The sequence below is a fragment of the Anas acuta genome, unplaced genomic scaffold, assembly GCF_963932015.1.
Source record: "Anas acuta unplaced genomic scaffold, bAnaAcu1.1 SCAFFOLD_56, whole genome shotgun sequence".
Classification (NCBI taxonomy): domain Eukaryota; kingdom Metazoa; phylum Chordata; class Aves; order Anseriformes; family Anatidae; genus Anas; species Anas acuta.
This window is the reverse complement of record NW_027076075.1, coordinates 574,959-598,964: the sequence shown is the minus strand read 5'-3', so window position 1 is coordinate 598,964 and position 24,006 is coordinate 574,959. Positions and strand designations below refer to the sequence as shown.

The following is a 24,006-nucleotide window of genomic DNA, read 5'->3' as shown; positions in this document are numbered from 1 at the left end:
GGATTTTGGGGGGTGGGGTTATGGGGGATTTGGGGGGGATTTGGGGGGGTTATGGGGGATTTTGGGGGGTTATGGGGGATTTGGGGGGGGGATTTGGGGGGGTTATGGGGGATTTTGGGGGGGATTTGGGGGGGTTATGGGGGATTTTGGGGGGGTTATGGGGGATTTTGGGGGGGATTTGGGGGGGTTATGGGGGATTTTGGGGGGGTTATGGGGGATTTTGGGGGGGATTTGGGGGGGTTATGGGGATTTTGGGGGGGTTTGGGGGATTTTGGGGGGGTTATAGGGGATTTTGGGGGGGATTTGGGGGGGTTATGGGGGATTTTGGGGGGGTTATGGGGGAAATTGGGGGGGCTATAGGGGATTTTGGGGGTGTTATGGGGGGGTTATGGGGAAAATTTGGGGGGGTTATAGGGGATTTGGGGCGGGTTATGGGGGATTTTGGAGGGGTTATGGGGGAAATTGGGGGGGTTATGGGGGGATTTGGGGGGGTTATGGGGGGTTACAGGGGTTATGGGGGAAATTGAGGGGGTTATAGGGGATTTTGGAGGGGTTATGGGGGAAATTGGGGGGGTTATGGGGGGATTTGGGGGGGTTATGGGGGGTTACAGGGGTTATGGGGGAAATTGAGGGGGTTATAGGGGATTTGGGGGGGTGGGGGGTTATGGGGGATTTTGGGGGGGTTATGCGGGGGTTATGGGGGATTTGGAGGAGTTATAAGGGAATTTGGGGGGGTTATAGGGGGTTATAGTGAAATTTGGGGGAGTTATAGAGGGGCATGGGGGGGTTATAGGGGAATTTGGGGGGGTTACAGAGGGGTTATGGGGGAAATTGGGGGGGTTATTGGAGGGTTATGGGGAAATTTGGGGGGGTTATGGGTGGGTTTGGGGGAGTTATAAGGGGATTGGGGGGTTATAGGGGATTCGGGGGAGTTATAGGGGGGATTTCTTTGGGGTCATGCTGCTTAGAGGGGGGGGACTTCGGGGTTGCCTTGGGGGAGGGGTGTCCCCCCTCACCCTAAATCTGCCCCCCCCAAAAAATAAAAGGGTTTGTGGGGTTTGCCCCCACCCTATGGCGCCTGGTGGAGCGCTGGCGCTATCGGGACGACGACGATGATCAGCTCTTCTACAGCCGCCTCTACCTCGACCCCGCACTGCGCGTGAGGACCCCAAATACCTCCCTGACCCCAAATCCTGCCCCGGGACCCCAAATCCTGCCCCGGGACCCCAAATCCTGCCTTGGGATCCTAAGTCTTGGTGCAGGAACCCCAAAACCTTATGAGATCCTAAATCCCGGCACGGAAACCCGAAATCTCCCCAGGATCCTAAATGCTGAGACGGGATCCTAAATCGTGGCACAGGAACCCCAAATCCCCCTGAGAACCCTAAATCCTGGCCCCGACCCTAAATTCTGCCCCAGGATCACAAGTCCTGCCAGGGGAACCCAAATCCTGGCACAGGAACCCCAAAACCCCTGAGATCCTAAATCCTAGCATGGGAATCCCAAATCCCCCCGGGATCCTAAATCCTGCCCCGGGACCCTAAATGCTTACATTAGACTCTAAATGCTGACATGGAAACCGTGAAACTTCCTGGAAGTCCTAAATCTTGCCCCGGGATCCTAAATTCTGGCACGGGAACCCCAAAACCCTGTGGGATCCTAAATCCTGCCTCAGGATCCTAAATCCTGCCACAGGAACCCTGAAACTCCCTGGGGATCCTAAATCCTGGCACGAGAACCCCCAAAACACCATGGGATCCTATATCCTGCCCCAGGACCCTAAATCCCCCTGGGATCCTAAATCCCCCCAGGATCCTAAATCCTAACACAGAAACGCCCCCCCCCCAGACCCTAAATCCTTTTCCAGGATCCCAAACCCTCCTGGGGACACCACAGGATCCCAAACCCTCCTGGGGACACCAAACCTTGCACTGGAACCCCAAAATCATTTTAGGGCCCCCCAAGACCCTTTTAGCCCCCCCAGCCCTTTTAGGGCCCCCCCAAAACCCCAAAACCTCCCCCACAGGCAGAGCTGGGGCTGGCCCTGGACCATCGCTCCCAAATCTTCCAGAACCTCAACGGGGCCATTGGTAACGGGGGGGCTCAGTGGGGTTTTTTATAGGGTCGGGCCCTGAAAAGGCTCTTGTGGGGTTTTGGGGTGCCTGGCAACCCTACAAATTTCCCCTATAACCGCAGATGAGGTCGTCCTCAAATTCGAGCCGGGGCGGGTGCGGGCCCGCAACGTGGCGTACGACACCCTGCCGTGGTCATCCATGGGAACGGCCCTACAAAGGTACAGCGGGGTCCCTTATAGGGCCAGGGGGTCCTTATAGGGGTGGGGGGGGCAGTGGGGTCCCCAGTAAGAATGTGAGTTTGTAGGGGAAAGTGGGGGCACTGTGGTCCTGCAGGAGGCTGTGGGGGACACTGGGACTCCCTAAAATTATGTAGGGTCTTTATAGGGTCAGGGGGTTGCCAGGGTTCCCTATGATTTGTGGGGTTCCTATAGGGCCGGGAGAGGCAGGGGGATCCCCTAGGAGATTGTGGGATCCCCTAGAAGGTTGTGGGGTTTGTAGGGGGAAGTGGGTGGGCACTGGGATCCCCTATAATTTTGTGAGGTCTTTATAGGGTCAGGGGGTTGCCAGGGTTTTGTATAGTTTTGTGGGGTCCTTATAGGGTCAGGGAGGGTGTTGGGGTCCCCTACAAGGTTGTTCTTTTCCCCCGGCCCCACCCCCAAACCCTACCTCCCCCCCAACCCATTGCCCCCCCCCTAATCCTATTGCCCCCCCAAATCCCATAAAGCTGCAGCTGAATTATTTGGGGAATTACATCCCGGCCGGCTGGACCTACGAGGGCGGCTGCGGGGACTGCGACCGGGACCTGCGGCCCCTCGAGGGTCTCACGGTACGGGGGGAACCCCAAAAAACGGGGAGGGGACCCCAAAAAAAAGGGGTTTCATTTTTTTTTTTCCTCAAAACTGAGGAAACCCTAAAAAATTGTGGATACCCCAAAAAATGGGGTGGGGTCCTTGGGGGGCGGCTGTGGGGTCTGCAACCGGGACCTGTGGTCTCCTCAAGGGTCTCGTGGTATGGGGGGGACCCAAAAAAATTGGGGTGACCCCAAAAAATGGGAGGGTGAGGGGTGGTCTGTAGGATTTTGGGGTGCTTTGGGGGGTTGTGTGGTGCCCCATGGCATTTTGGGGAGTTTTTGGAGGTTTTGGGTTGCCTTAGGGAGTTGTGGGGCGGTCTATGGGGTTTTGGGGTGCTTTAAGGGTTGTGGGGTGCCCCATGGGGCTGTGGGGTGTCTGTGGGTGCTGAGGGGGTTTGGGGGTCCTTTTGGACCGTGGGCTACTCTATAGGGTTTTGGGGTCCCCTTGAGGCTGTGGGCTATCCCATAGGTTTTTTGGGGTATTTTGGGGGGTTTCGGGTTACCCTTGGGGGCTTCAGGGTGGCCTATAGGGTTTTGGGGTCCCTTTGGGTCTGTGGGCTGCCCCGTAGGGTTTTGGGGTCCTCTTGGGGGCTGTGGGGTGTCTGTGGGTACTAGAGGGTTTTGGGGTGCCTTTGGGGCTGTGAGCTACCCCATAGGGTTTTGGGGTGCTTTGAAGGGTTCTGGGGTTCCCTTGAGGGCTGTGGGTGGCCTATAGGGTTTTGGGTCCTTTTGGGGCCGTGGGCTGCCCCATAGGGTTTTGGGGTTGTGAGCTACACCATAGGGTTTTGGGGTGCTTTGGGGGGGTTTGGGTGCTTTAGGGGTTTTGGGGTGCCCACAAGGGTCTGCAGGGTGCTTTGGGGTGCCCCCTGGATGCGGGGTGCCCCATTGCTGCCCCCCCTCAGGACGAGGAGCTGCCGTGGGTGCTGGTGGGGGTGTTCGTGGAGCAGCCCACCCCATTCCTGCCCCAGTTCCTGCAGCGCCTCCTGGACTGGGATTACCCCGGGCCCGCCTGCGCCTCTTCCTGCACACCGCGTGAGCTGCACCCCGAAACCTGACCCCAAAACCTGACCCCGAAACCTGACCACAAAGCCTGCACCCCAAAACCCGCACCCCAAAACTGACCCAAAGCCTGCAGCCCAAAACCCAACCCCTGAAACCCGCACCCCAAAACCTGACCCCGAAACCTGACCCCGAAACCCAGACCCTGAAACCTATACCCCCAAAACCCAAACCTAGCAACACAAACCCCAAAACCCCAACCCCGAAACCTGACCCCAAAACCTGACCCCAAAACTGACCCCAAAACCAGACCCCAAAACCCAAACCCCGAAACCTATACCCCAGAACCTCAAACCCCAAAACCCAAACCCTAAAACCTGACCCTGAAATCTATACCCCCAAAACCCAAACCCTGAAATTTATACCCCGAAACCCAAACCCCAAAATGTGACCCGAAACCCAAACCCAGAAACACAAACCCCAAAACCCAAACCCCGAGATCTGTACCCCCAAAACCCAAACTCTGAAACGTGTCCCCATATCCCTGTATATCCCCCATGTCCCTGCTAATCCCCCATGTCCCCGTGTGTCCCCCCATCCCCCGTGTCCCCCTGTGTCCCCATATGTCCCCACATGTCCCCATATCCCATGGCCCCTTACATTTCTCCCTGTCCCCCCATGCCCCCCCGTGTCCCCGTGTCCCCATATCCCACGTCCCCTTACATTTCTCCTTGTCCCCCTGTGCCCCACATGCCCCCCCATGTCCCCGTGTCCCCCCGTGTCCCCATATCCCATGTCCCCCGTGTCCCCCCATGTCCCCTTATTCCCCCTGTGTTCCACACATGTCCCCCCATGTCCCTGTGTCCCCGTGTCCCCACATATCCCCTTATCCATGTCCCCTTATGTTTCTCCCTGTCCCTCTGTGTCCCCATGTCCCCCATGTCCCCATGTCCCTTTATACCCCCCGTGTCCCCCCATGTCCCCCTGTGTCCCCACGTGTCCCCATATTCCGTGTCCCCTTATATTTCTCCCTGTCCCTCTGTGTCCCCCTGTCCCCCCATGTCCCCTGTGTCCCCCTGTGTCCCCACATGTCCCACATGTCCCCATATCCCATGTCCCCTTACATTTCTCCTTGTCCCCGTGTCCCCACATGTCCCCACGTCCCATATGTCCCCCCGTGTCCCATTATCCCATGTCCCCTTATATTTCTCCCTGTCCCCCCATGTCCCCATGTCCCCATGTCCCCATGTCCCCGTGTCCCCGCAGGAGGTGCACCACGAGCCCCACATCGCGGCGCTGTGCCGCAGCTGCGCCGTCACTTTGCCTCCGTCACCCTCGTGGGGCCCGAGGAGGCGCTGGGCAGGGGGAGGCGCCGGGACATGGGCATGTACGTGGGGGGGGCACGGGGGGGCACGGGGACATTGGGGGGACGTGGGGACATGGGGGGGCTGTGGGACATCGGGGGATGGGGGGATGTGGGGACATGGGGGGGCAAGGGGAGGTGGGGGACATGGGTGTGTATGTGGGGGGGGTATGGGGGGCATGGGGACATTAGGGGGACATGGGGGGGACGTGGGGACATGGGGGGGATATGGGGACATCGGGGGATGGGGGGATGTGGGGACATTGGGGGGTATGGGGACGGGGGACATGGGGACATGGGGGGGTATGAGGACAAGAGGGACATGGGCGTGTACAGGGGGGACATGGGAGGGGACATGGGGACATGGGGACATTGGGGGACATGGGGATATGGGGTCGTGGGGGGGCAAGGGGAGGCGTGGGACCTGGGCATGTGTGTGTGGGGGGGGGGGGCACAGAGACATGGGGGGGGGGGGATGTGGGGACATGGGGAGGCCATGGGGACACTGGGGGATGTGGGGATATGGGGACATGGGGGGGGGCAGGGGAGGTGTGGGACATTGGGGGATGTGTGTGGGGGGGGACAAGGGAGGGGACATGGGGGTGGGACATGGGGGGGGCAGGGGGACATCGAGGGGGACATGGGGGGGGGGGGACATGGGGACATTGTGGGGGGGGGACATGGGGACATGGGTGCCCTTGGGGGACGTGGGTGTTGTTGTGGGGGGGGGGGAAGGGGTGTCCCTGGGGGGGGCAGGGGTGTCACGGTGCCCCCCCCCCAGGGACGCGTGCCGGCAGGACGCGCGGTGCCAGCACTACCTGAGCCTGGACCGCGGACGTGGCGCTGACCAACCGGGGGGCCCTGCGCGCCCTCCTGCGCCAGAACCGGTGCGTGGCCCCCCCCTGAAATGTGCCCCCCCGAACCTCCCCTCCCCCCCCCCCCAAGTGCCCCCCCCACAATGTCCCCCAAACCTACAGCCCTCCAAAGTGACCCCCCCAAAACGTCCCACCGAACCTCACCGCCCCTAAGTGACCCCTCCTGAACCTGACCCCCCCCCAAGTTGACCCCCCCCAATGTCCCCCCGACTGCCCCTGCACCCCAAACTGCCCCCCCAATCTGCCCCCCTGCACCCCAAACTGCCACCTTCCCCCCCAATCTGCCCCTGCTCCTAATCAGCCCCCTGCCCCCTAACCTACCCCCCTAATCTGCCCCTTTCCCCCGTAATCTGTCTCCTTGCCCCCCAATATGCCCCCTTCCTCCCTAATCTGCCCCCCCGCCCCCTCAATCTGACCCCTTTCCCATAATCTGCATAATTCTGCATCCCAAACTGCCCTCCTGCCCCCCTGATCTGCCTCTAACGGGCTCCCTGACCCCAATCCGCCCCTAATCCACCCCCTGCCCCCCTAATCTGCCCCTAATCCAAACCCTGACCCCTATCTGCCCCTAATCTGCCACTTTCCCCCCAATCTGCCCCTAATCTGCCACTTTCCCCCAATCTGCCCCTAATCTGCCACTGTCCCCCTAATCTGCCCCTAATCTGCCACTTTCCCCCCAATCTGCCCCTAATCTGCCACTTTCCCCCCTAATCTGCCCCTAATCTGCCACTTTCCCCCCTAATCTGCCCCTAATCTGCCCCCTGCCCTCCTAATCTGCTCTTAATCCACCCCCTGCCCCCATAATCTGCCCCTACTCCACCCTCTGTCCCCCTAATCTGCCCCTAATCTGCCACTTTCCCCCATACCTGCCCTAATCCGCCCCCAGCCCGGTGCTGGCCCCGCTGCTGTCTCGCCCCGGCAAGCTCTGGTCCAACTTCTGGGGCGCCCTCAGCCCCGACGGCTTCTACGCCCGCTCCGAGGATTACGTGGACATCGTGCAGGGCAAGCGCCGGTGGAGACACGGCCCTCAGGCCACGCCCCCCTCAGGCCACGCCCCCTCAGGCCAACGCCCCCCTCAGGCCACGCCCCCCCCCTGATTGGTCCACCAGGCCACGCCCCCCCCGTGGCACCCACCCTTATTGGAGCCGGGAGCGGTGGCCCCGCCCCCTTCCCCCTGAGCCCCGCCCCCTGTCAGGCTCCACCCTCCTGGAAGCCCCGCCCCCTCGAGGCCCCACCCCCCCACTGAGGCCCCGCCCCCTTCTCAAGTGGGTGTGGCATCAAGGCAGGGGGCGTGGCCATCTGGGGTTGGGGGCGGGGCTTCCAGGGGGGCGGGGCCTTCCCTGGCCACACCCCCCACAGCAAGCACGGGGGGGGGGGGGTGGGCGGGGCCTGGGGTGGGCGGGGCTATGGCCGTGGTGGGCGTGGCCACCGGGGGTGGGCGTGGTCATGGGTGGGGGCGGGGCGGGTGACCACAGGGTAGCATTGGGGGGGGGGGGGTCAGGGGGGTGGGCGTGGGCCTAAAGGGGCGTGGCTTGGGAATGTGGGCGGGGGCGTGGGCGGGGCCAGTGGAGGTGGGCGTGTCCCTCGAGGCCCCCGCCCCCTGCGGCAGGGGGGTGTGGAACGTGCCCTACCTGAGCCAGGCCTACCTGCTGGGGGGGGCGCTGCTGCGGGGGGCGCTGGGGGGGCGCCGCCTCTTCGCCCAGGAGGACACCGACCCCGACATGGCCTTCTGCCGCAGCGCCCGCGACAGGGTGCGACCCCCCCCCACCCCCCAATTCCCCCCCCCAGCACCCCAAAATTCCCCTGGCACCCCCTGACCCTCCCCCCCGGCATCCTGCCCCCCCCCAGCACCCCGAACACCCACCCGGCATCCCCCCAACACCCTGCCCCCCCCCGCCTCCCCAGCACCCCCTGACCCCCCCCTGCACCCCAATATCCCCCCAGCCCCCACTGACCCCCCCCAGCACCCTGTCACCCCCCCCCCCCAATCTTGGCCCACCCCCCAGCACCCCACCCTCCCCGTTTACCACCCTTAGCCCCCCCCCCCACACCCCCTAACCCTCCCCCCCCAGCAACCCCCCCCCCTTTAGCACCATGACCCCCCCATTTCACTGACACCCCCATCTCACCCCCCCAACCCCTGCCCCCCCCAGCAACCCCCCATTACCACCATGACCCCCCCCATCCCTGACCCCCCCCCCAACACCCAACCCCACCCCCCTTCCTCCCCCTCTCCCCCTCCATGTGTGATCCAACTCAGGGGGCACATGGGGGGCTCCCCCCAGGATTTTGGAGGAGTCCCTTTATTTTGGGGGGGTCCCAAACCTTGTGCCCCCCCCCCCGTGCCCCCCCCAGGGCATTTTCCTGCACGTGACCAACCGCGAGGACTTTGGGCACCCTCCTGGCCACCGGCTCCTACAACACCTCCCGCCTGCACCCCGACCTCTGGCAGCTCCCCGACAACCCCCAGGTGGTCCCGTGCCCCCCCCCCCCCCTCGATTTATCCAACCCCCCCCAGTTCGTCCCAGTTCATCCCAGTCAGCCTCCGCCCCAGGACTGGGAGGAGAAGTACCTGCACGAGAACTACAGCCGCATCTTCGACGAGGATCTCTACGAGGAGGTACGGGGGGGGGGGGGGGGCATCCCCCTCTCCCAAATTTCTAGGACCCCTCCAAATTTTCTAGGACTGCCTCCCCGTGATTCCCCCACTCCCCAGGCACCCTCATTGCTGCTCCCCCCAAAGACAAAAAAAACACAAATAGACCCCAAAAGCACAGCCCCCCCTCCCCAAATGAGCGCTCAGGAGCACCCATGGGGCTGCAGAGACCCACCCCCCCCAAAAAAAAAGGGACCCCTCCAAAAAACAAGGGACCCACCCCAAATGGACATGCCCCCGAAAGGGACCCCCTGCCTTTGGGACCCCTCCAAAAAAAACCCTGAAGACCCCCCAGTTTGGTGACCCCCCAAAAAAAAAAAACCTTAAGACCCCCCTTTTGGGCCCCCCCCGACACTCTGAGGACCCCCCCAAAACCCTGAGGACCCCCCCCTCTTGGGGACCTCCCCCCCATAGCCTTGAGCGACCCGGTGACCTTTGAGGGCCCCGTCTCAGGAGGATGGGGGGGCCACCCCCCTTTTATTTTTTGGGGGGAGGGTCCCCCGCTTTTTTTGGGGTGCCCCCCCCAGCTCCGTGTGTCCCCCCCCAGCCCTGCCCGGACGTTTACAGCTTCCCCCTCTTCTCGGAGCGCCTGGGGGCCGAGCTGGTGGCCGAGGCCGAGCGCTACGGGCACTGGAGCCGTGAGCACCATGAGGTGAGGTCCCCAAATGTCCCTCTGTCACCTCCCCCCCCCGCTGCCACCCCCCCCCAACACCGGGACCCCCCCCCCCCCCCCGAAAAAATCTGGGACCTCTCCATGGCCACCAGTGGGGGGTGAATGGCCCCCAGTGCCACATCCATGGGGTGGTGGCACCGTGGGTGGTGGCCCTGGGACAGGTGGTGGTGGCCCCCCCCCCGACCCCTGTGTCCCCCCAGCAGTGTCCCCATGGGGTGTCCTTCCCGGTGGTGTCCCCATGGGGGTTTCCCCACTGGGGTGTCCCCTGGGTCCCCCCGCAACCCATGTGTCCCCCTGGAGGTGTCCCCCATGGGGGTGTCCCCATTGTGCCCCCCAGCCGCTGTGTCCCCATGAGGGTGTCCCCTTGGGGTTGTCCCCCTGGGGGTGTCCCCACTGTGCCCCCCCCGACCCATTTGTCCCCATGGCAGTGTCTTCCTGGGAATGTCCCCCTGGTGCCCCCCCCAGCCCCTGTGTCCCCCACCCGTGGTGTCCCCATGGGGGTGTCCCCATTGTGCCCCCCCAGCCCCAGTGTCTCCCTGGGGGTGTCCCCCCAGCAGTGTCCCAATTCTGGTGGCCATGGGGTGGGTGGCATCCCCCGGGCGGTGTCCCCCCAGTGGTGTCCCCACGGGGGTGTCCCCCTGGCGGTGCCCCCCCCTGACCCCCCCCTGTGTTCCCACCCCCCCAGGCGGGGGCGGAGGCGCTGGGGCTGTCCCTGCTGGGGCTGGAGCCCACCTGGCTGGGGGCCCTGCGCCGCTTCCTCGCCCCCGTGGCCAGAAGCTCTACCCCGGCTACCACACCAAGGTGGGCGGGGCCACGGGGAGGGGGCGGGGCTACACGGAAAGGGGCGGGGCCACGGGAAGGGGCGGGGCTACCAGGAAAGGGGCGGGGCTATCTGGAAGGGGCGTGGCCACGAGGAAGGGGCGGGGCGTTGGGGGGAGGAGCTTCAGGGCAGGGGTGGTGCTTGGGGCGAGTGGGCGGGGCTTGGGGAAAGGGGGCGGGGCTGCACTGACCAAACTTGGGCATGTGGGCGGGGCTTGGGGAAAGGGGGCGGGGGCTGCACTGACCAAACTTGGGCATGTGGGCGGGGCTTGAGGAAGGGGCGGGGCTTGTCCTGACCCCGCCCCCCCCATCCACAGGGCCGGGCGGTGCTGAGCTCGGTGGTCCGCTACCGCCCCCCCGCCGGCCCCCCCGCGGCCCCCGCCCGCAGCCTCCCCGCAGCCACTGTCACCGTCAGCCTGGCCCTCAATGGGGACCACGAGGTACTGGGGGAGGTACTGGGAGCACTGGGAGGGGCACTGGGAGCACTGGGGGGGCACTGGGAGCACTGGAGGGGTACTGGGAGCACTGGAGGGGCACTGGGAGCACTGGGAGGGGCACTGGGAGCACTGGGGGGACACTGGGAGCACTGGGAGGGGCACTGGGAGCACTGGGGGGGGTACTGGGGAGAGCACTGGGGAGGCACTGGGAGCACTGGGAGGGACACTGGGAGCACTGGGGGGGCACTGGGAGCACTGGGAGGGACACTGGGAGCACAGAGGGGGCACCTCATAGTTCAGGTAGGAGGGTGCTGGGGGGGGGTACTGGGGGCGCTGGGAGTGCTGGGGGGCACTGGGGGGAGCACTGGGAGCATGGAGGGGGGTACTGGGAGCACTGGGGGTACTGGGGATGCTGGACAGCGAGCACTGGGAGTACTGGGAACACCCCATACTGCTGGGGGGGGGGGGGCAGTGGGGGTGCTGGGGGGGGCACTGGGAGCACCCAGTATTTTTGGGGGGGGCACTGGGAACACCCCATATTGGGGGGGGGGTGAGCACCCCAGTGCCCTTGGGGTGTCCCTAACCCCCCCACCCAAATTTTCTCCCCCCCCCCCCAGGGTGGGGGCTGGCGCTTCCCCCGCTACGATGTGCGCGGGTGCCGGGGGCCCCCCCCCGGCTGGGCGCTGCTGCACCCCGGGCGCCTCACCCACCGCCCCCAGGCGCTGCCCCCCCGCGCCGGCACCCGCTACGCACTGGTGACGCTGCTGGACCCCTGAGGGACCCCCCCGGGGACATTGGGGACATCGGGGGACAGGAGGACGTCGGGGGACATCGGGGACGTTGGGGACACCAAGGCCATCGATGGACACCAGACACGAGGGGGGGGGGCACCCCGAGGTGCCACTGCTGCCACCCCTTGGGGACACCGCTGGGGACACGGGGACACCGAGGTGGCATCAAGGACACTGAGGACATCGGGAACCCCCCCCCCGGTGTTCCCCACCCCGGACACGGGGACCCCGAGGACGTTGGGGACACCCCAAGGTGCTGCCCCCCCCCCGCCCCCGATGGACACGGGGATGTTTGGGGACATTTGGGGACGCCCCCGCGGGTGCCACCTCCCCCCCTCCCCATTAAACACGGGGGGGTCCCTGTGACCCCCCCCCCCTCGGTTTTACCCTGAGTCCACGTCACTTTTTTTTTTTTTGGGGGGGGGGGGATCCGATGACGTCACTCCTCCCCCCAAACAATCCCATTTTGGGCTCAATTCCACCAATTTTGGGGTACTCCCCCCCCAAACAATTGGGTTTCCCTCCCCCATTTTTGGGTCAAAATGGCCCCATTTCAGGTTCCTCCCCCCAATTTTTTGGGTCAAAATCATCCAGTTTCAGGAACCCCTGCCCCAGTAAGTTTGGGGTCCTCCCCCTTATCCCGTTATCCCACCCATTTCAGCCCCCCCCTCCCATTTTTGGGTCAAAATCACCCAATTTCAGGTCCCCCCCCATTCCAAACCCCCCCCCAATTTTGGGGTGCCCCCCCCCCCCCTTATATGCCCCACCCCTAAATTTCACTGCCCCATTTTTAGGGGTCACCCCCCCGCCGCCGACCCCCAGCCCCCTCCCTTTTTATTTTTGCCCCCCACCAAATTATTCTGGTTTTGGGACCCCCCCCAATTTTTGTTTTCGTGGGGGGCCCCCCCCAGGCTCCCCCACACGCGGCTGCTCACGGACACGGCGTTTATTGTACACGTTTCACACCGGGACGCGGGGCCCCCCCGGGGCCCCCCCCAAACCCAAAGGACCCCCCCCCAAAACCCAAGGGCTTCCCCCCCCCCCAAAACCCCACCGGGGAGGGTCCTGGAGGGAGGGGGTGGGGGGGGGCACCCCAAAAATTGGGGAGGGGCGGCAGTGACACCCGCCCCCCCCCCCGACCACACTGAGGTCCCCCCCCCCCCCAAATTGTGCCCTTCCCCCCCCCCCCCGAAATTTTTCACCCCTCCTTTTCTTTCTTGAGGGGGGGGTCCCCAAAATCCTGGCTCGACGTCTTCACCCCGGGGGGGGGCTCAGCAGCAGCTCCATTTTGGGGGGGTGGGGGTAGGGAAAAAGAAAAGGGGGGGGAACCCCAAGATTTTTGGGGTGAAAAAGGGGGATTTGGGGGTTGGGGGGGAGGGCCGCCCCCCCGGAACACACCACACACAGCTCCATGCGGGGGGGGGGAAACACTCCCAGGGAGAAAAATGGGGGGGGGCGGTTTTTGGGGATCCCTCCCAGTTTTGGGGTGAAAAAAAACCCTTCGGGGTTTTTCAGGGACACCCCAAAATCTTTGGGGGGGGGCAGGATTTTGGGGTCTTGCTGCCCCTCCCCATTTTGGGAATCCCCCCCAAGTTTTCAGGGCTCCTCGCTCACTCTTGGGAGGTCCCCAAATTTCAGGACCCCCCCCCCCCCAAAAAAAAAATTTGGTGGTTTTGCCCCCCCCCCCCCGTTTCTTTGGTTCCTCCAAATCTTTGGGGTGCCCCCCCCCCCATAAATTGGGGGGCCCCTCCTCCACCCCCCCCACCAAAAAAAATTGGGGAATTGGGGTCCCCCAAACCTGGTCCCTCCTGCATTTTGGGGACCCCTCCCCAAATTTCGGGGGGGGCACACCCCAAAAAATAAAGGGGGGGGCCTGGAATGTCTTGGGGGGGGCAAGAAAAGAGGGTGCTGCTCCCCCCCAGCCGGTTGGGGGGGGCTGTAATATTTGAGGGGGAAACCCCAATATTTGGGGGCGACCCCAATATTGGGGGGGTCAAATTATTGGGGGGGGGGTAGAACGCAGGGCTCCTTTGAGGGCCCCCCAAAAAAATGGGAGGGGGGGGGCATTGTGCTCAGCTCTCTGGGGGGGGACCCCAAAAATATTTGGGACCCTTTTTGTTTGGGGTGGGGGGGTCCCCATTTAGGGACACCCAAATTCCCTCCTGGGGGGGGAGGAGCGACCCCCCCCCCCATTTTTGGGGTGCTCTGGGCTGGGGACGCCCCCCCCAAATCCACTCTGGGGTCACCCCCAAATTTTCATCTATGGGGGGGGGACGGTGCGGGGGGGAGACCTCAAATTTTGGGGGGGGAGAACCCTAATTGGGGTTGCCACCTAATTGGGTGGGCAAAGGTTTGGGGTGAAAAGGGGCGTTTTGGGGTATAAATAAATATAAATAAATAAATAATAATTAAATAAATTATAAATAAACTATTGGGGGGGCAGGGGAATTATTGGGGGAGATTTTAGGGGGCGGGGGGGCATTTGTAACGTTTTGGGGTGGAGAGGGAGGATTTTGGGTGCAGGGGGGCATTTTGGGGTGGAAAAGTGCATTTTTGGGGTGCAGGGGGGCATTTTGGGGTGGAAAAGGGAAGATTTGGAGTGGAGATGGGCATCTCGGGGTGGAAAAGGACATATTTGGGGTGCAAGGGGCATTTTAGGGTGGAAAAGTGCATTTTTTTGGGGGGGGGTATTTCGGGGTGGAAAAGTGCATTTTTGGGTGCAGAGGACAAGGGGGGCGCTGCAAGTTTTTAGGGGGGTGAGGGGGTAAGGAGGAATTTTAGGGTGAAAGGGGCAAATCTGGGGTGTATGTTGCAACCCGGTGCTGGGTCCTGCAGGGTTTTTTTGGGGCTCTGCTGGGGGGTTTTGGGGTGCAGCGGGATTTTTGGGGTGTGTTTTTTTTTGGGGGGGGGTCTGGCAGGTTTTTGGGATCTATCACTTTTTGGGGGGCTCCGGCAGGGTTTCTTGGGGTCTGGTGTTTTTTTAGGGTCCAGCAGGGATTTTAGGGGGTCTGGTTGGGTTTTATGGGATATACTTTTTTTTTTGGGGGGGGGTGGCGTTTTTTAGGGGTTCCAGCGGGGTTTTGGGGGGTCTGATTAAGTTTTATGGTGTCTGAATCTTTTGGGGGAATGTGTGCGTTTTTTGGGGGGTCTAGCAGGGTTTTTGGGGTCTGGTGGTTTTTTTTGCGGGGTCCAGTGGGTATATTTGGGGTCTAGTGGGGTTTTGGGGGTGCTGCAGTTTTTTTGGGGTGTGTGGGGGGGGTTGGGGGTCTGGAAGGATTTGGGAGTCCAGAAGGCTTTTTTTGAGTCCAGCGAGGATTTGTGGGGTCTGGCAGAATTTTGGGGGTCTGCTGGGGTTGTACGGGGTGTGTGTTGGGGGGGGGGGGTTGGGGTCTGATGGGTTTTTTGGGGTCTGATGGAGTTTTTGGGGTCTGGTGGGGTTTTGGGGGCTGTGGGGTGGTTGTGGGGTCGTGGGGGGTGGGGGGATTTGGGATTGCAGGTTTTTTTTTTTGGGGTGGCAGGGGGGGGGGTCCGGGGGGGGGGGGGGGGGGACACCCACAAAACCTAGTAATAAATCTACAAACAGACAAAATAGAGCGAGGTCTCCTGTACAAACCGGGGTATTTACAGCCAGGCACAGCCACACGCACGGGGGGGGGGGCGGGGGGGGGCACCCATGGGTGCTGGGGGGGGGGCGGGGCTCGGGGGCGGAGCCTCCGGCGGGAGGGGGGGGGAGGGGCTGGGCGCCGCGGCCCCGTTAGGTGCTGAAATACACTGGGGGGAGAAGGGCGGGGTCAGGGGGCGGGGCCTCGCGAGGACACGCCCCCTCCTCGCGTAGCCACGCCCCCTTTCCCCAATAGGCCCCCCCCCCCCCCTTCATGCCCATTGGCTGACAGGGAGCAGACGCAGTCACCCTGCAGCCAATTGGTGAGTGTTTTCATGCCCCGCCCCCCCTCATTTGCATGCACACATCACAGCCGACCTCCCACCTGCATGCTCGCCCCTCATTTGCATACAATTTGCATACCATTTGCATACCGAGCATCATGTGTTGTGTCCTTCGCCCAATTTGCATATCAGTTTCCCAGCCCTGCATCTCATTTGCATACCCATGCCTCATTTGCATGCCCCGCCCCAACCACCCCTCCCTCATTTACTTGTGTCAGCCAATCTAACATCAAGCTGCGCCCCTCTAATTTGCATACCCATTACCCTCATTTGCATCTCCCCATTTACCCATGGCACCAAGTTTCGTAGCCCTTTGGTGCTTCGTTTACATATTCCACCCCCTCATTTGCATACCAAAATACCATTTACACAGCCCAACTGCTTATTTGTATGTCCTGTCCCCTCATTTGCATAACACTCTCATTTGCATATCAACCCATCATTTGCATACAGCCCCCGTTAGCCATGGCACCACGTTTTATTTTCCCACCTGCTTCATTTGCATGCCACACCCCCCTCATTTCCATATCGCTTGCCTCATTTGCATACAGCCCCCCCTTAACCACACCTGTTTGCCCATCACTGCTTCATTTGCAGCCCCTCTCATTTGCATACCCAAACCCCATTCCTGTAAGCCGTTCCTCATTTGCATACACACGCTCCCCATTTGCATGCCCCGCCCCCTCATTTGCATGCGACTCACCGATGATGATGATGAGGACGATGGCGCATATCACTCCCAGGATGATCATCATCTGGGGGGCACGGCAAGGTCAGTGAGGGGGGGTCCAATTTGGGGACCCCTCCATTTTGGGGATCCCCCTGGGATTTGGGGTCCTCCTGGGGGTTATGGGGTGCCCCAGGGTGACCTCAGGGTCCCCAAAGGTGGTTTGGGGTGTCCCAAGGGGATTTGGGGTGCTGGAGGGGCATGGTTCCCTGAGAAGTTTTTGAGGGATTTGGGGGTCTCCGAGGCTGATTTTGGGTACCCCAAGGGAATTTGGGTGCTCAGGCACTTTTTGGGGTGCTGAGGGGGATGAGTGGGTTCCCTGAGGAGCTTCTGGGTGATTTTCAGTGCCCCAGGGGGATTTGGGGTGCCCCAATGTGGATTTGGGGTGTACTGACACTTCTTTGTGGTCCTGGCAAGGGGGGGTTAGTGGCTTCCCTGAAGAGGTTGTGTGGGATTTTTGGGGTCCCTTGGGGGTGACCTTGGGGTAACCAAGGGTGATTTTGGGCTCAGTTGGGTCCCTTTAGGGTGATTTCGGGGTAGTTTGTGTCCCTTTAGGGTGATTTGGGGGGACGTTTGGTTCCTTTTGGGGCGATTTGGGGCCATTTGGGGCAAATTTGGGGGGCAGTTTGGGTCATTTTTGGTGATGTGGGTGGCTGTGGGCTCATCTGGGGGGTGATTTGGGTCACTTTAGGATGATTTGGGGGGTAATTTGGGACAATTTGGAGACGATTTGGGTCATTTGGGGCTGACTTGGGTGGCTCTGGGCTAACTGGGGACAGTTTGAGTTGGTTTGGGCAGATTTTGGGGGGGATTTGGATCACTTTGGGGCTGCGCTGGGTGCCTCTGGTCTGACTTGGGGGAAGTTTGTGTCCCTTTGGGCTGATTTTGGGGGTAGTTTGGGTCCCTTTAGGGTGATTTCAGGGCCATTTGGGTCCCTTTGGGCTGATTTTGGGACATTTGGGTCCCTTTAGGGTGATTTGGGGGATGTTTGAGTCCTGCTGCGTTCATGTTGGGGCAGTTTAGGTCCCTCTGGGGCGATTTTGGGTCCCTTTAGGCTGACTTTGTGGCCATTTTGGTCCCTTTGGGTTTATTTTGGGCAGACCGGGTCCCTTTGGGCTGATTTTGGATCCCTCTAGGGTGATTTGGGGGTTAGTTGGTCCCTTCGGGGTGATTTGGGGGTGATTTGGAACCCTTTGGGGCCAATTTGGATCACTTGAGGCTGATTTAGGTGGCTCTGTTCTAACTTGGGGACAGTTTGGGTCACATTGGGGTGATGTTGGGGCCATTTGGGCTGATTTTGGGGCAGTTTGTGTCCCTTTGGGGTGATTTTGGGGCTGTTTGGGTTGATTTTGGGTCCCTTTAGGGTGATTTTGTTGCTGTTTGGGGCAATTTTGGGGCCATCTGCGTCCCCTTTGGGTTGATTTTTGGTCCCTTTGGACTGACTTCGGGACTGTTTGGTGTGATTTTGGGGAAGTTTGGGTCCCTTTGAGATGATTTTGGATCCCTTTGGGTGATATGGGGTCTCTTTGTGTCCCTTTGGGCTGATTTTGTGTCCCGTTGGGCTCATTTGAGGGTCATTTGGGTCCTTTTGGGCAAGTTTGTGTCCCTTTGGGGCGATTTTGGGTCCTTTTGGGCTTCTTTTCAGCTGATTCAGGGATCTTTCAGGCTCGCTGATTTTGGGTCTTTTAGGGGTCCTTTTGGGCTGATTTGGGTCCCTCTGGGCTGATTCCGGCTCCCTTTGGGGTCCTTTGGGGCTGATTTGGGTCCCTTTGGGGTTACTCTGTGTCCCTTTGGGGCAATTTTGGCTCCCTTTGGGGCTGATCTGGGTCCCTTTGGGGTGATTTTGGCTCCCTTTGGGGTGATTTGGGGCCATTTGGGGCTGATTCAGGTCCTTTGGGGCAAGTTTGTGTCCCTTTGGGGCAATTTTGGCTCCCTTTGGGGTCCTTTTGGGCTGATTCTGGGTCCCTTTGGGTTGACCCTGTGTCCCTTTGGGGCGATTTTGGGTCCCTTTGGGGTGATTTGGGGTCCTTTGGGGCTGATTTGGGTCCCTTTGGGCTGACTCTGCATCCCTTTGGGGCGATTTTGGGTCCCTTTGGGGCAATTTTGGATCCCTTTGGGGTGATTTTGGGGCCATTTGGGCTGATTTAGGTCCCTTTGGGTTGACCCTGTGTCCCTTTGGGGTAATTTTGGCTCCCTTTGGGGCTGATTTGGGTCCCTTTGGGGCGATTTTGGCTCCCTTTGGGGTGATTTTGGGGCCGTTTGGGGTGACCCTGTGTCCCTTTTGGGCAATTTTGGGTCCCTTTGGGGTCCTTTTGGGCTGATTTAGGTCCCTTTGGGTTGACCCTGTGTTCCTTTGGGGCGATTTTGGGTCCCTTTGGGGTGATTTGGGGTCCTTTTGGGGCTGATTCGGGTCCCTTTGGGGCGATTTTGTCTCCCTTTGCGCTCCTTTTGTTCCAATTCCTGGCCTTTTCCAGGCTCGCCGATTGGGGCTCCTTTTGGGGCCGTTCGGGGCGGTTTCGGGGTCCGTTTCGGGGTCTCACCTTGAGGTTCTTCCACCAGTACTTGCGCTTGAGCTTGGCGGCGCTGGTCTCGAACTGGGAGGCGCCGGCCTGCAGCGCGTCGGCGCGGTCGTCCAGCTCCGACAGCTTCTGGTCGCGCTCCAGCACCTTGTCCACGTTCACCCGCATGATGTCCACCACCTGGGGGGGCGGGGGGGGCGTCAGGGGACACGGGGGCGTTAGGGGACATTGGGGGGTGTCAGGGGACATGGGGTGTTAGGGGATATGGGGGGGCATCAGGGGCCATTGGGGTGTTAGGGGACATGGGGGGGCGTCAGGGGACATGGGGGGGGCGCGGGGGGGTGGCGTCAGGGGACATGGGGGCGTTAGGGGACACGGGGGGGGCGTCAGGGGACATGGGGGGGCGTCAGGGCATGGCGGGGGTGTCAGGGGACACGGGGGTGTTAGGGGACATTGGGGGGTGTCAGGGCATGGGGGGGCGTCAGGGGACACAGGGAGGTGTGGGGACACGGGGGGGTGTCAGGGCACAGGGTGGGGGTGTCGGGGTGTGGGGGGGGCACTGGGATATGGGGGGGTGGGGCAAGAGGGGCTGTCAGGGCATGGGGACACGGGGGGGGGGCATCAGGGCATGGGGGGGTACGGGGAATATGGGACATGGGGGGGGGGAAGGGGGGCATGGGGGGGGGCAGGGGGACACCGGGGGGTGACATGGGGGGGGCACAGGGGAGGTGTCAGGACACAGGGACATGGGGAGGGGCAGGGGGATGGGGGATATGGGGACATGGGGGGGGGGGCACAGGGACACGGGGGGGGGGTCAGGGCATGGGGATGTGGGGGGGGGTGTTCAGGGTGCGGGGGGGCAGGGGTAACATAGGGGGACATCAGGGCCTGGGGGGGGCGTTGGGGTGCAGGGGGGGCATCAGGGTGCAGGGACACCGGGGGGGGGACATGGGGGGGGGACATCGGGGTTGGGGGACATGGGGGGGGGACGGGGAGGGACATGGGGGGGACATGGGGGTGGGGGACATAGAGGACATGGGGGGGACACGGGGGGGAAGGGGACACAGGGGGGGTAGGGGGAGGTGGGGGGGGGGGTCAGGGGGACACGGGGGGGGCATGGGATGAGGGGGAGGACACTGGGGGGGGGTCAAGGGGGGGCAGGGGGGCCCCAATGGCACAAGAGGGGGGGGTCAGGGGGACATTGAGGGGGGGCAGAGGGAAATGAGGGGGAATTGGGGCGATTTGGGGCGGGGGGGACACACCGGGGGGGGGACACGAGGAGGGAGGGGGGGGCAGCAGTGACCCCCCCCCCCGGATCCACACACCCCCAGCCCCACCCTCTTTAGCCCCGCCCCCTCCCAAGCCCCGCCCCCCTCCCATGCACCAGCCCCCCCCCCGCACAGCTCCGGCCCCCCCCCCCCGCACCCTCTGCGCCCCCCCAAGCCCCCCCCTCCCAAAATATCCACCCCCCCGAAAATAAAAGCCCCCCCCCTCCCACCTCATCCACTTGGGCCTGGGTCTGCTGCAGCCGCCGGTTGCTGGTGAGGTTGGGGGGGGGGCGCGGGGGGGCCCCCCCCTTCTCCTCCGGCGGGGGGGGGTGCGGGGGGGGCGGCGGGGGCCGACCTGAGGGGGGGGCAAAGGTCAGAGGTCAACCGTGCCCCCCCCTCCAAAACCCCGTTTGCCCCCCCCCGGATTAGCGCTGGAAATAGCCCGGAAGGGGAGGGGGGGGGGGGGAAGGACGCGGGGGGGGGGCGGTTTTTGACACCCCCCCCCCCCCCCCCCCCCTTTGATTTTGCAGCAGGGGGGGGCCCGGTCCCTGCCCTGCCCCCCCCCGGAGTCTAAAAATAGCATGGGGAAGAGGGGGGGGGGAGCTCCCAGTGCTCCCAGTTTGCAGCGGGGACTGGGGACACAACCCCACCCCTCCCCCACTCTTCTGCCCCCCCACCCCCCCCGTTAAAAAAAATCCCCCCCCAAAACAGCTCCAAAAAGGTGGAGGGAAGTGGATGGGAGGGGCCAGCTCGCACCGGCCCCCCCCCAATACTGCACTGGGGGATGGGGGGGCTTAAAATGGGGAGGGGGGCTTAAAAATGGGGGGAGAAATTGGGGGGGGGGGCAAAAATGTAGGGGGGGGCGCTGTCTGTTTGCATCCAACCCCCCCTCCGGCGTTGCAAAGGCCTGGCAAATCCAGGCTTCATTTTTGCGGGGGGGGGGCTAAAAATTCGGAGGGGGGTGGGCTGAAAGTGGGGGGGGCACATTGCCCGGGGGGGGGGTCAGCTCGCCAGGAGCCCCCCCCGCATCGCATGGGCCTCTGTAATCCATGGGGGGGGGGGGGAGGGGGGGATTGGATCTGCTCCAGCAGGTGCAGAAAAAGGGGGGGGGGATTTTTTTTTTTTTTTTTGAGGATGGGGCATTTCGGGGGGGGGGGGGGCTCTGATTGGAAGTGGGGGGCGGAAGGGGGGGGTATTTTTTTGGGGGGGGGGCACTCACATGTCGGGCGGCGGCGGCGAGCGGCTGCGGACGCGGCAGGGGAAGATGGCAGCCGGGGGGGGGGAGGGGGGGGGAGCATCCGGGTACCAAGGGGGGGGGGGGGGGGGGAAATAAAAAAGGGGGGGGGCACCCAGGAAGGGCGGGGGTTCCGCCCCCCCCCCCCGCTGGTAATTAACGGGGGGGTAATTAATGCGAGGAGACAGGGTAAAACGAAGCAAGTTTATTGAAGAAGGGTACACATGGGGAGGGGGGGGCCCCCCCAAAAAATGGGGGGGGCAGCACGCAGACACCCCCCCCCCCCATAACACGAAGGCTCCAGCAGCGAGGCAGCACCCATGGGTGCTGCAGCTCCCTTAGGTCCCCAGCCCTATAGGGCGCACCCCAAAGGGGCCCAGAACCCCAATTTTATTTTTTTTTTTTGGGGTGGGGGGCACAGCTTTTGTGGGTTGGGGGGGGGGGGGCAGCACCCAGTGGGATTAGAGGTGGGCACCCATGGGTGCTGAAGGACCCATGAGACCCAGCCCTATAGGGTGCACCCCAAGGGGTTGGGAACCCCAAATTTGGGATATTTGGGTAAAGTGGAGGGGGGCCTAGATTTTAGGGGGGGCATATGTGGGGGGCAGCACCCAGCAGGAGTCAGGGAGCACCCATGGGTGCTGCAGCCCCTCGCAGCCCCCAGTCCTATAGAGCGCACCCCACACCCCAAAGCTGATGGAAGCCCCAAATTTGGGGTGTGGGGAGCAAATTTTGAGGGTCCCAGCTTTTTTTGGGGGGGGCGGGGGGGAGCAGCACCCATCTGGAGTGGGTGGGCACCCATGGGTGCTGCAGGACCCCATAGCCCCCAGCCCTATAGGGCATACCCTCAAAGGGGTTGGGAACCCCAAATTTGGGATATTTGGGTTAAAAAGGGGGACACAGATTTTTTTAGGGGGTCCCAGTTTTTTTTTGGGGGGGGGGGGGGAGGGGAGGGGTGTATGAATGGGGCAGCACCCGTCGGGAGTGGACACGCACCCATGGGTGCTGCTGGACCCCGTGGCATCCAACCCTATAGAGCGCACCATAAAGGGGTGGGGAACCCCAAATTCTTCTTGGGGGGGGGGGGGGGGGGGGGGTCCCAGCTTTTAGGGGGGGACGTAGGCGGGGGGCAGCACCCGGCGGGAGTGGGTGCGCACCCATGGGTGCTGCAGGACCTGGCGCAGGGGCAGGCGCTCGGCGGGGTCGTGGCGCAGCAGGCGGGAGATGAGGTCCCGGGCGCCCTCGGGGACGCTGGGGGGAAGTGCAGGTCCACCTGGGGGGGGGGGGGGGGGGGAAACGGCGTCAGGGGAGACACCCCAAAAATTGGGGGACCCCCAAAGCGTGCGTGGGGGGAGAGAGGGGTTAAAGGGGGGTTTTGGGGTGCCCCATAGGAGATATGGGGGGAAGGGGGGGGGGGTATGGGGGATTTTTGTAAGTGCAGGGGGGGGGTTGGGAGACCCATAGGGGATATTTGGGGGATATGAGAGGGTTAGGGGGAATTTTGGGGGTGCAGGGGGGGGGGGTTGGGGTCTGGGGTTGGATATTGGGGTGACCCGTAGGAGACAGGGGGGGGGGAAATGGGGCATTTTGGGGTCTGGGGGTGGATAGGAGGTGCCCTATAGAAGATATGGGGGATTGGAGAGGGTGGTTGGGGGTTAAGGGGGGGGGGGGTGAAAGGGGCATTTGGGGTGCCCTGTAGGAGATATGGGGGGACATGGGGGGGTTGGGGGTGCCCCATAGGAGATGGGGGGAATGGGGGGGGGTTGGAAATGTGAAAAGGGAGTTTTGAGGTATCCCATTGGGGACTGGGGGGGGGGGCAGATGGGGGGCATTTGGGGGGGGATTTAGGGTGTCCCATAGGAGATGGGGGGACATTGGGGATTTTTGGGTGCAGGAGGGGCTAGGGGGTTGTGAAAGGGGCATTTTGGGTCTGGGGTTGGATATGGGGTGCCCCATAGGAGATAGTTGGGGGGGGGGGGGGCATTGTGGAGGTGCCGGGGGGGCTAATGGGGGTGTTTGGGGGTGAGAAGGGAAGGGTTTTGGGGTCTGAGGGTGGATGTTGGAGTGCCCCATAGGAGATACGGGGGGGCATTTTCGGGGTGCGGGGAGGTTTAGGGGTCCCAGGTGGTTTTGGGGAGGTTTAGGGTCTGGGGGTGCATATGGGGTGACCCACAGGAGATATAGGGGAGGGGGATTGGGGGGATTTTGGGGTGCCCTATAGAAGAAGGGGGGAGTTGGGGGGTTAAGGGAGAGGTTTTGGGATCGGATATTGGGGTGCACCCAGATTTGGGGTGCCCCCAGAGGGGTGCGGGGGCCCCCCAGAACACAGTGGGGGGGGGGTCTTAATCCCCCCCCATAGCCAAGATTAGGGCACTTCAAGCCCCATTTATGGGGTTTTAGTGCCCAAAAGGGGCTTGAGGACTCAAGGGGGGCCTCCAATTTTTTTAGGGGGGGTTCCGCACCCAGTTCTGGGTCCTCCCCCAACAGAGGGGTGCAGGGCCCCCCCCATGACATAGTGGGGGGGGTCTTAATCCCCCCCCCCCCATTGCCATGATTAAGGCACTTCAACCCCCATTTTATAGGGTTTTGGTGCCCAAGGGGGTCTCCAACTCTCCCGGGAGGAGGATTTAAGGGTCGGGGGGGTCCCCCAATTTTTTTTTTGGGGGGGGTTGGGGGGGGGGGGGGGCGCACCTTGGTGATGCGGCGGTAGGTCTCGGTGTGGGAGGCGCTCTCGAAGGGGGGGTGGCCGACCAGCAGCTCGTAGCACAGCACCCA

The 24,006-nt window shown here is 62.6% G+C and overlaps 2 protein-coding genes, 1 long non-coding RNA gene and 1 pseudogene across 5 annotated transcripts in view; 1 reads left to right on the top strand and 3 right to left on the bottom strand.

The window, feature by feature from the left end:
* The window catches only part of LOC137848921 (multifunctional procollagen lysine hydroxylase and glycosyltransferase LH3-like), a 15,448-nt pseudogene extending 3,518 nt beyond the window's left edge, over nucleotides 1-11,930 (top strand).
* ZNHIT1 (zinc finger HIT-type containing 1) overlaps nucleotides 1-20,349 on the bottom strand; it is a 26,862-nt gene extending 6,513 nt beyond the window's left edge. The window contains exons 1-3 of the mRNA XM_068668406.1: nucleotides 20,228-20,349; nucleotides 18,751-18,909; nucleotides 16,187-16,238 (exon numbers count right to left, since the gene is read on the bottom strand). Coding sequence (XP_068524507.1) covers nucleotides 16,187-16,238; nucleotides 18,751-18,897 — 199 coding nt within the window. The 5' untranslated portion in view covers nucleotides 18,898-18,909; nucleotides 20,228-20,349. The remainder of the gene's footprint in view (nucleotides 1-16,186; nucleotides 16,239-18,750; nucleotides 18,910-20,227) is intronic.
* On the bottom strand, nucleotides 3,858-4,670 carry LOC137848923 (uncharacterized). Of its 3 annotated transcripts, none has more exons than XR_011091587.1 (3): nucleotides 4,390-4,656; nucleotides 4,207-4,307; nucleotides 3,858-3,989 (listed from the first exon to the last, which is right to left on the bottom strand). It is a non-coding gene; the product is annotated as an uncharacterized lncRNA (long non-coding RNA). The 3 variants fall into 3 exon arrangements; XR_011091586.1 differs by having other exon boundaries at nucleotides 4,207-4,272; nucleotides 4,384-4,649; XR_011091588.1 differs by having other exon boundaries at nucleotides 3,912-4,109; nucleotides 4,194-4,272; nucleotides 4,384-4,670.
* Nucleotides 20,350-21,421: 1,072 nt separating the features above from the next.
* The window catches only part of LOC137848916 (aurora kinase C-like), a 38,125-nt gene continuing 35,540 nt past the window's right edge, over nucleotides 21,422-24,006 (bottom strand). The window contains 3 exon segments of the mRNA XM_068668404.1: nucleotides 21,422-22,486; nucleotides 22,489-22,504; nucleotides 23,923-24,006. Coding sequence (XP_068524505.1) covers nucleotides 22,338-22,486; nucleotides 22,489-22,504; nucleotides 23,923-24,006 — 249 coding nt within the window. The 3' untranslated portion in view covers nucleotides 21,422-22,337.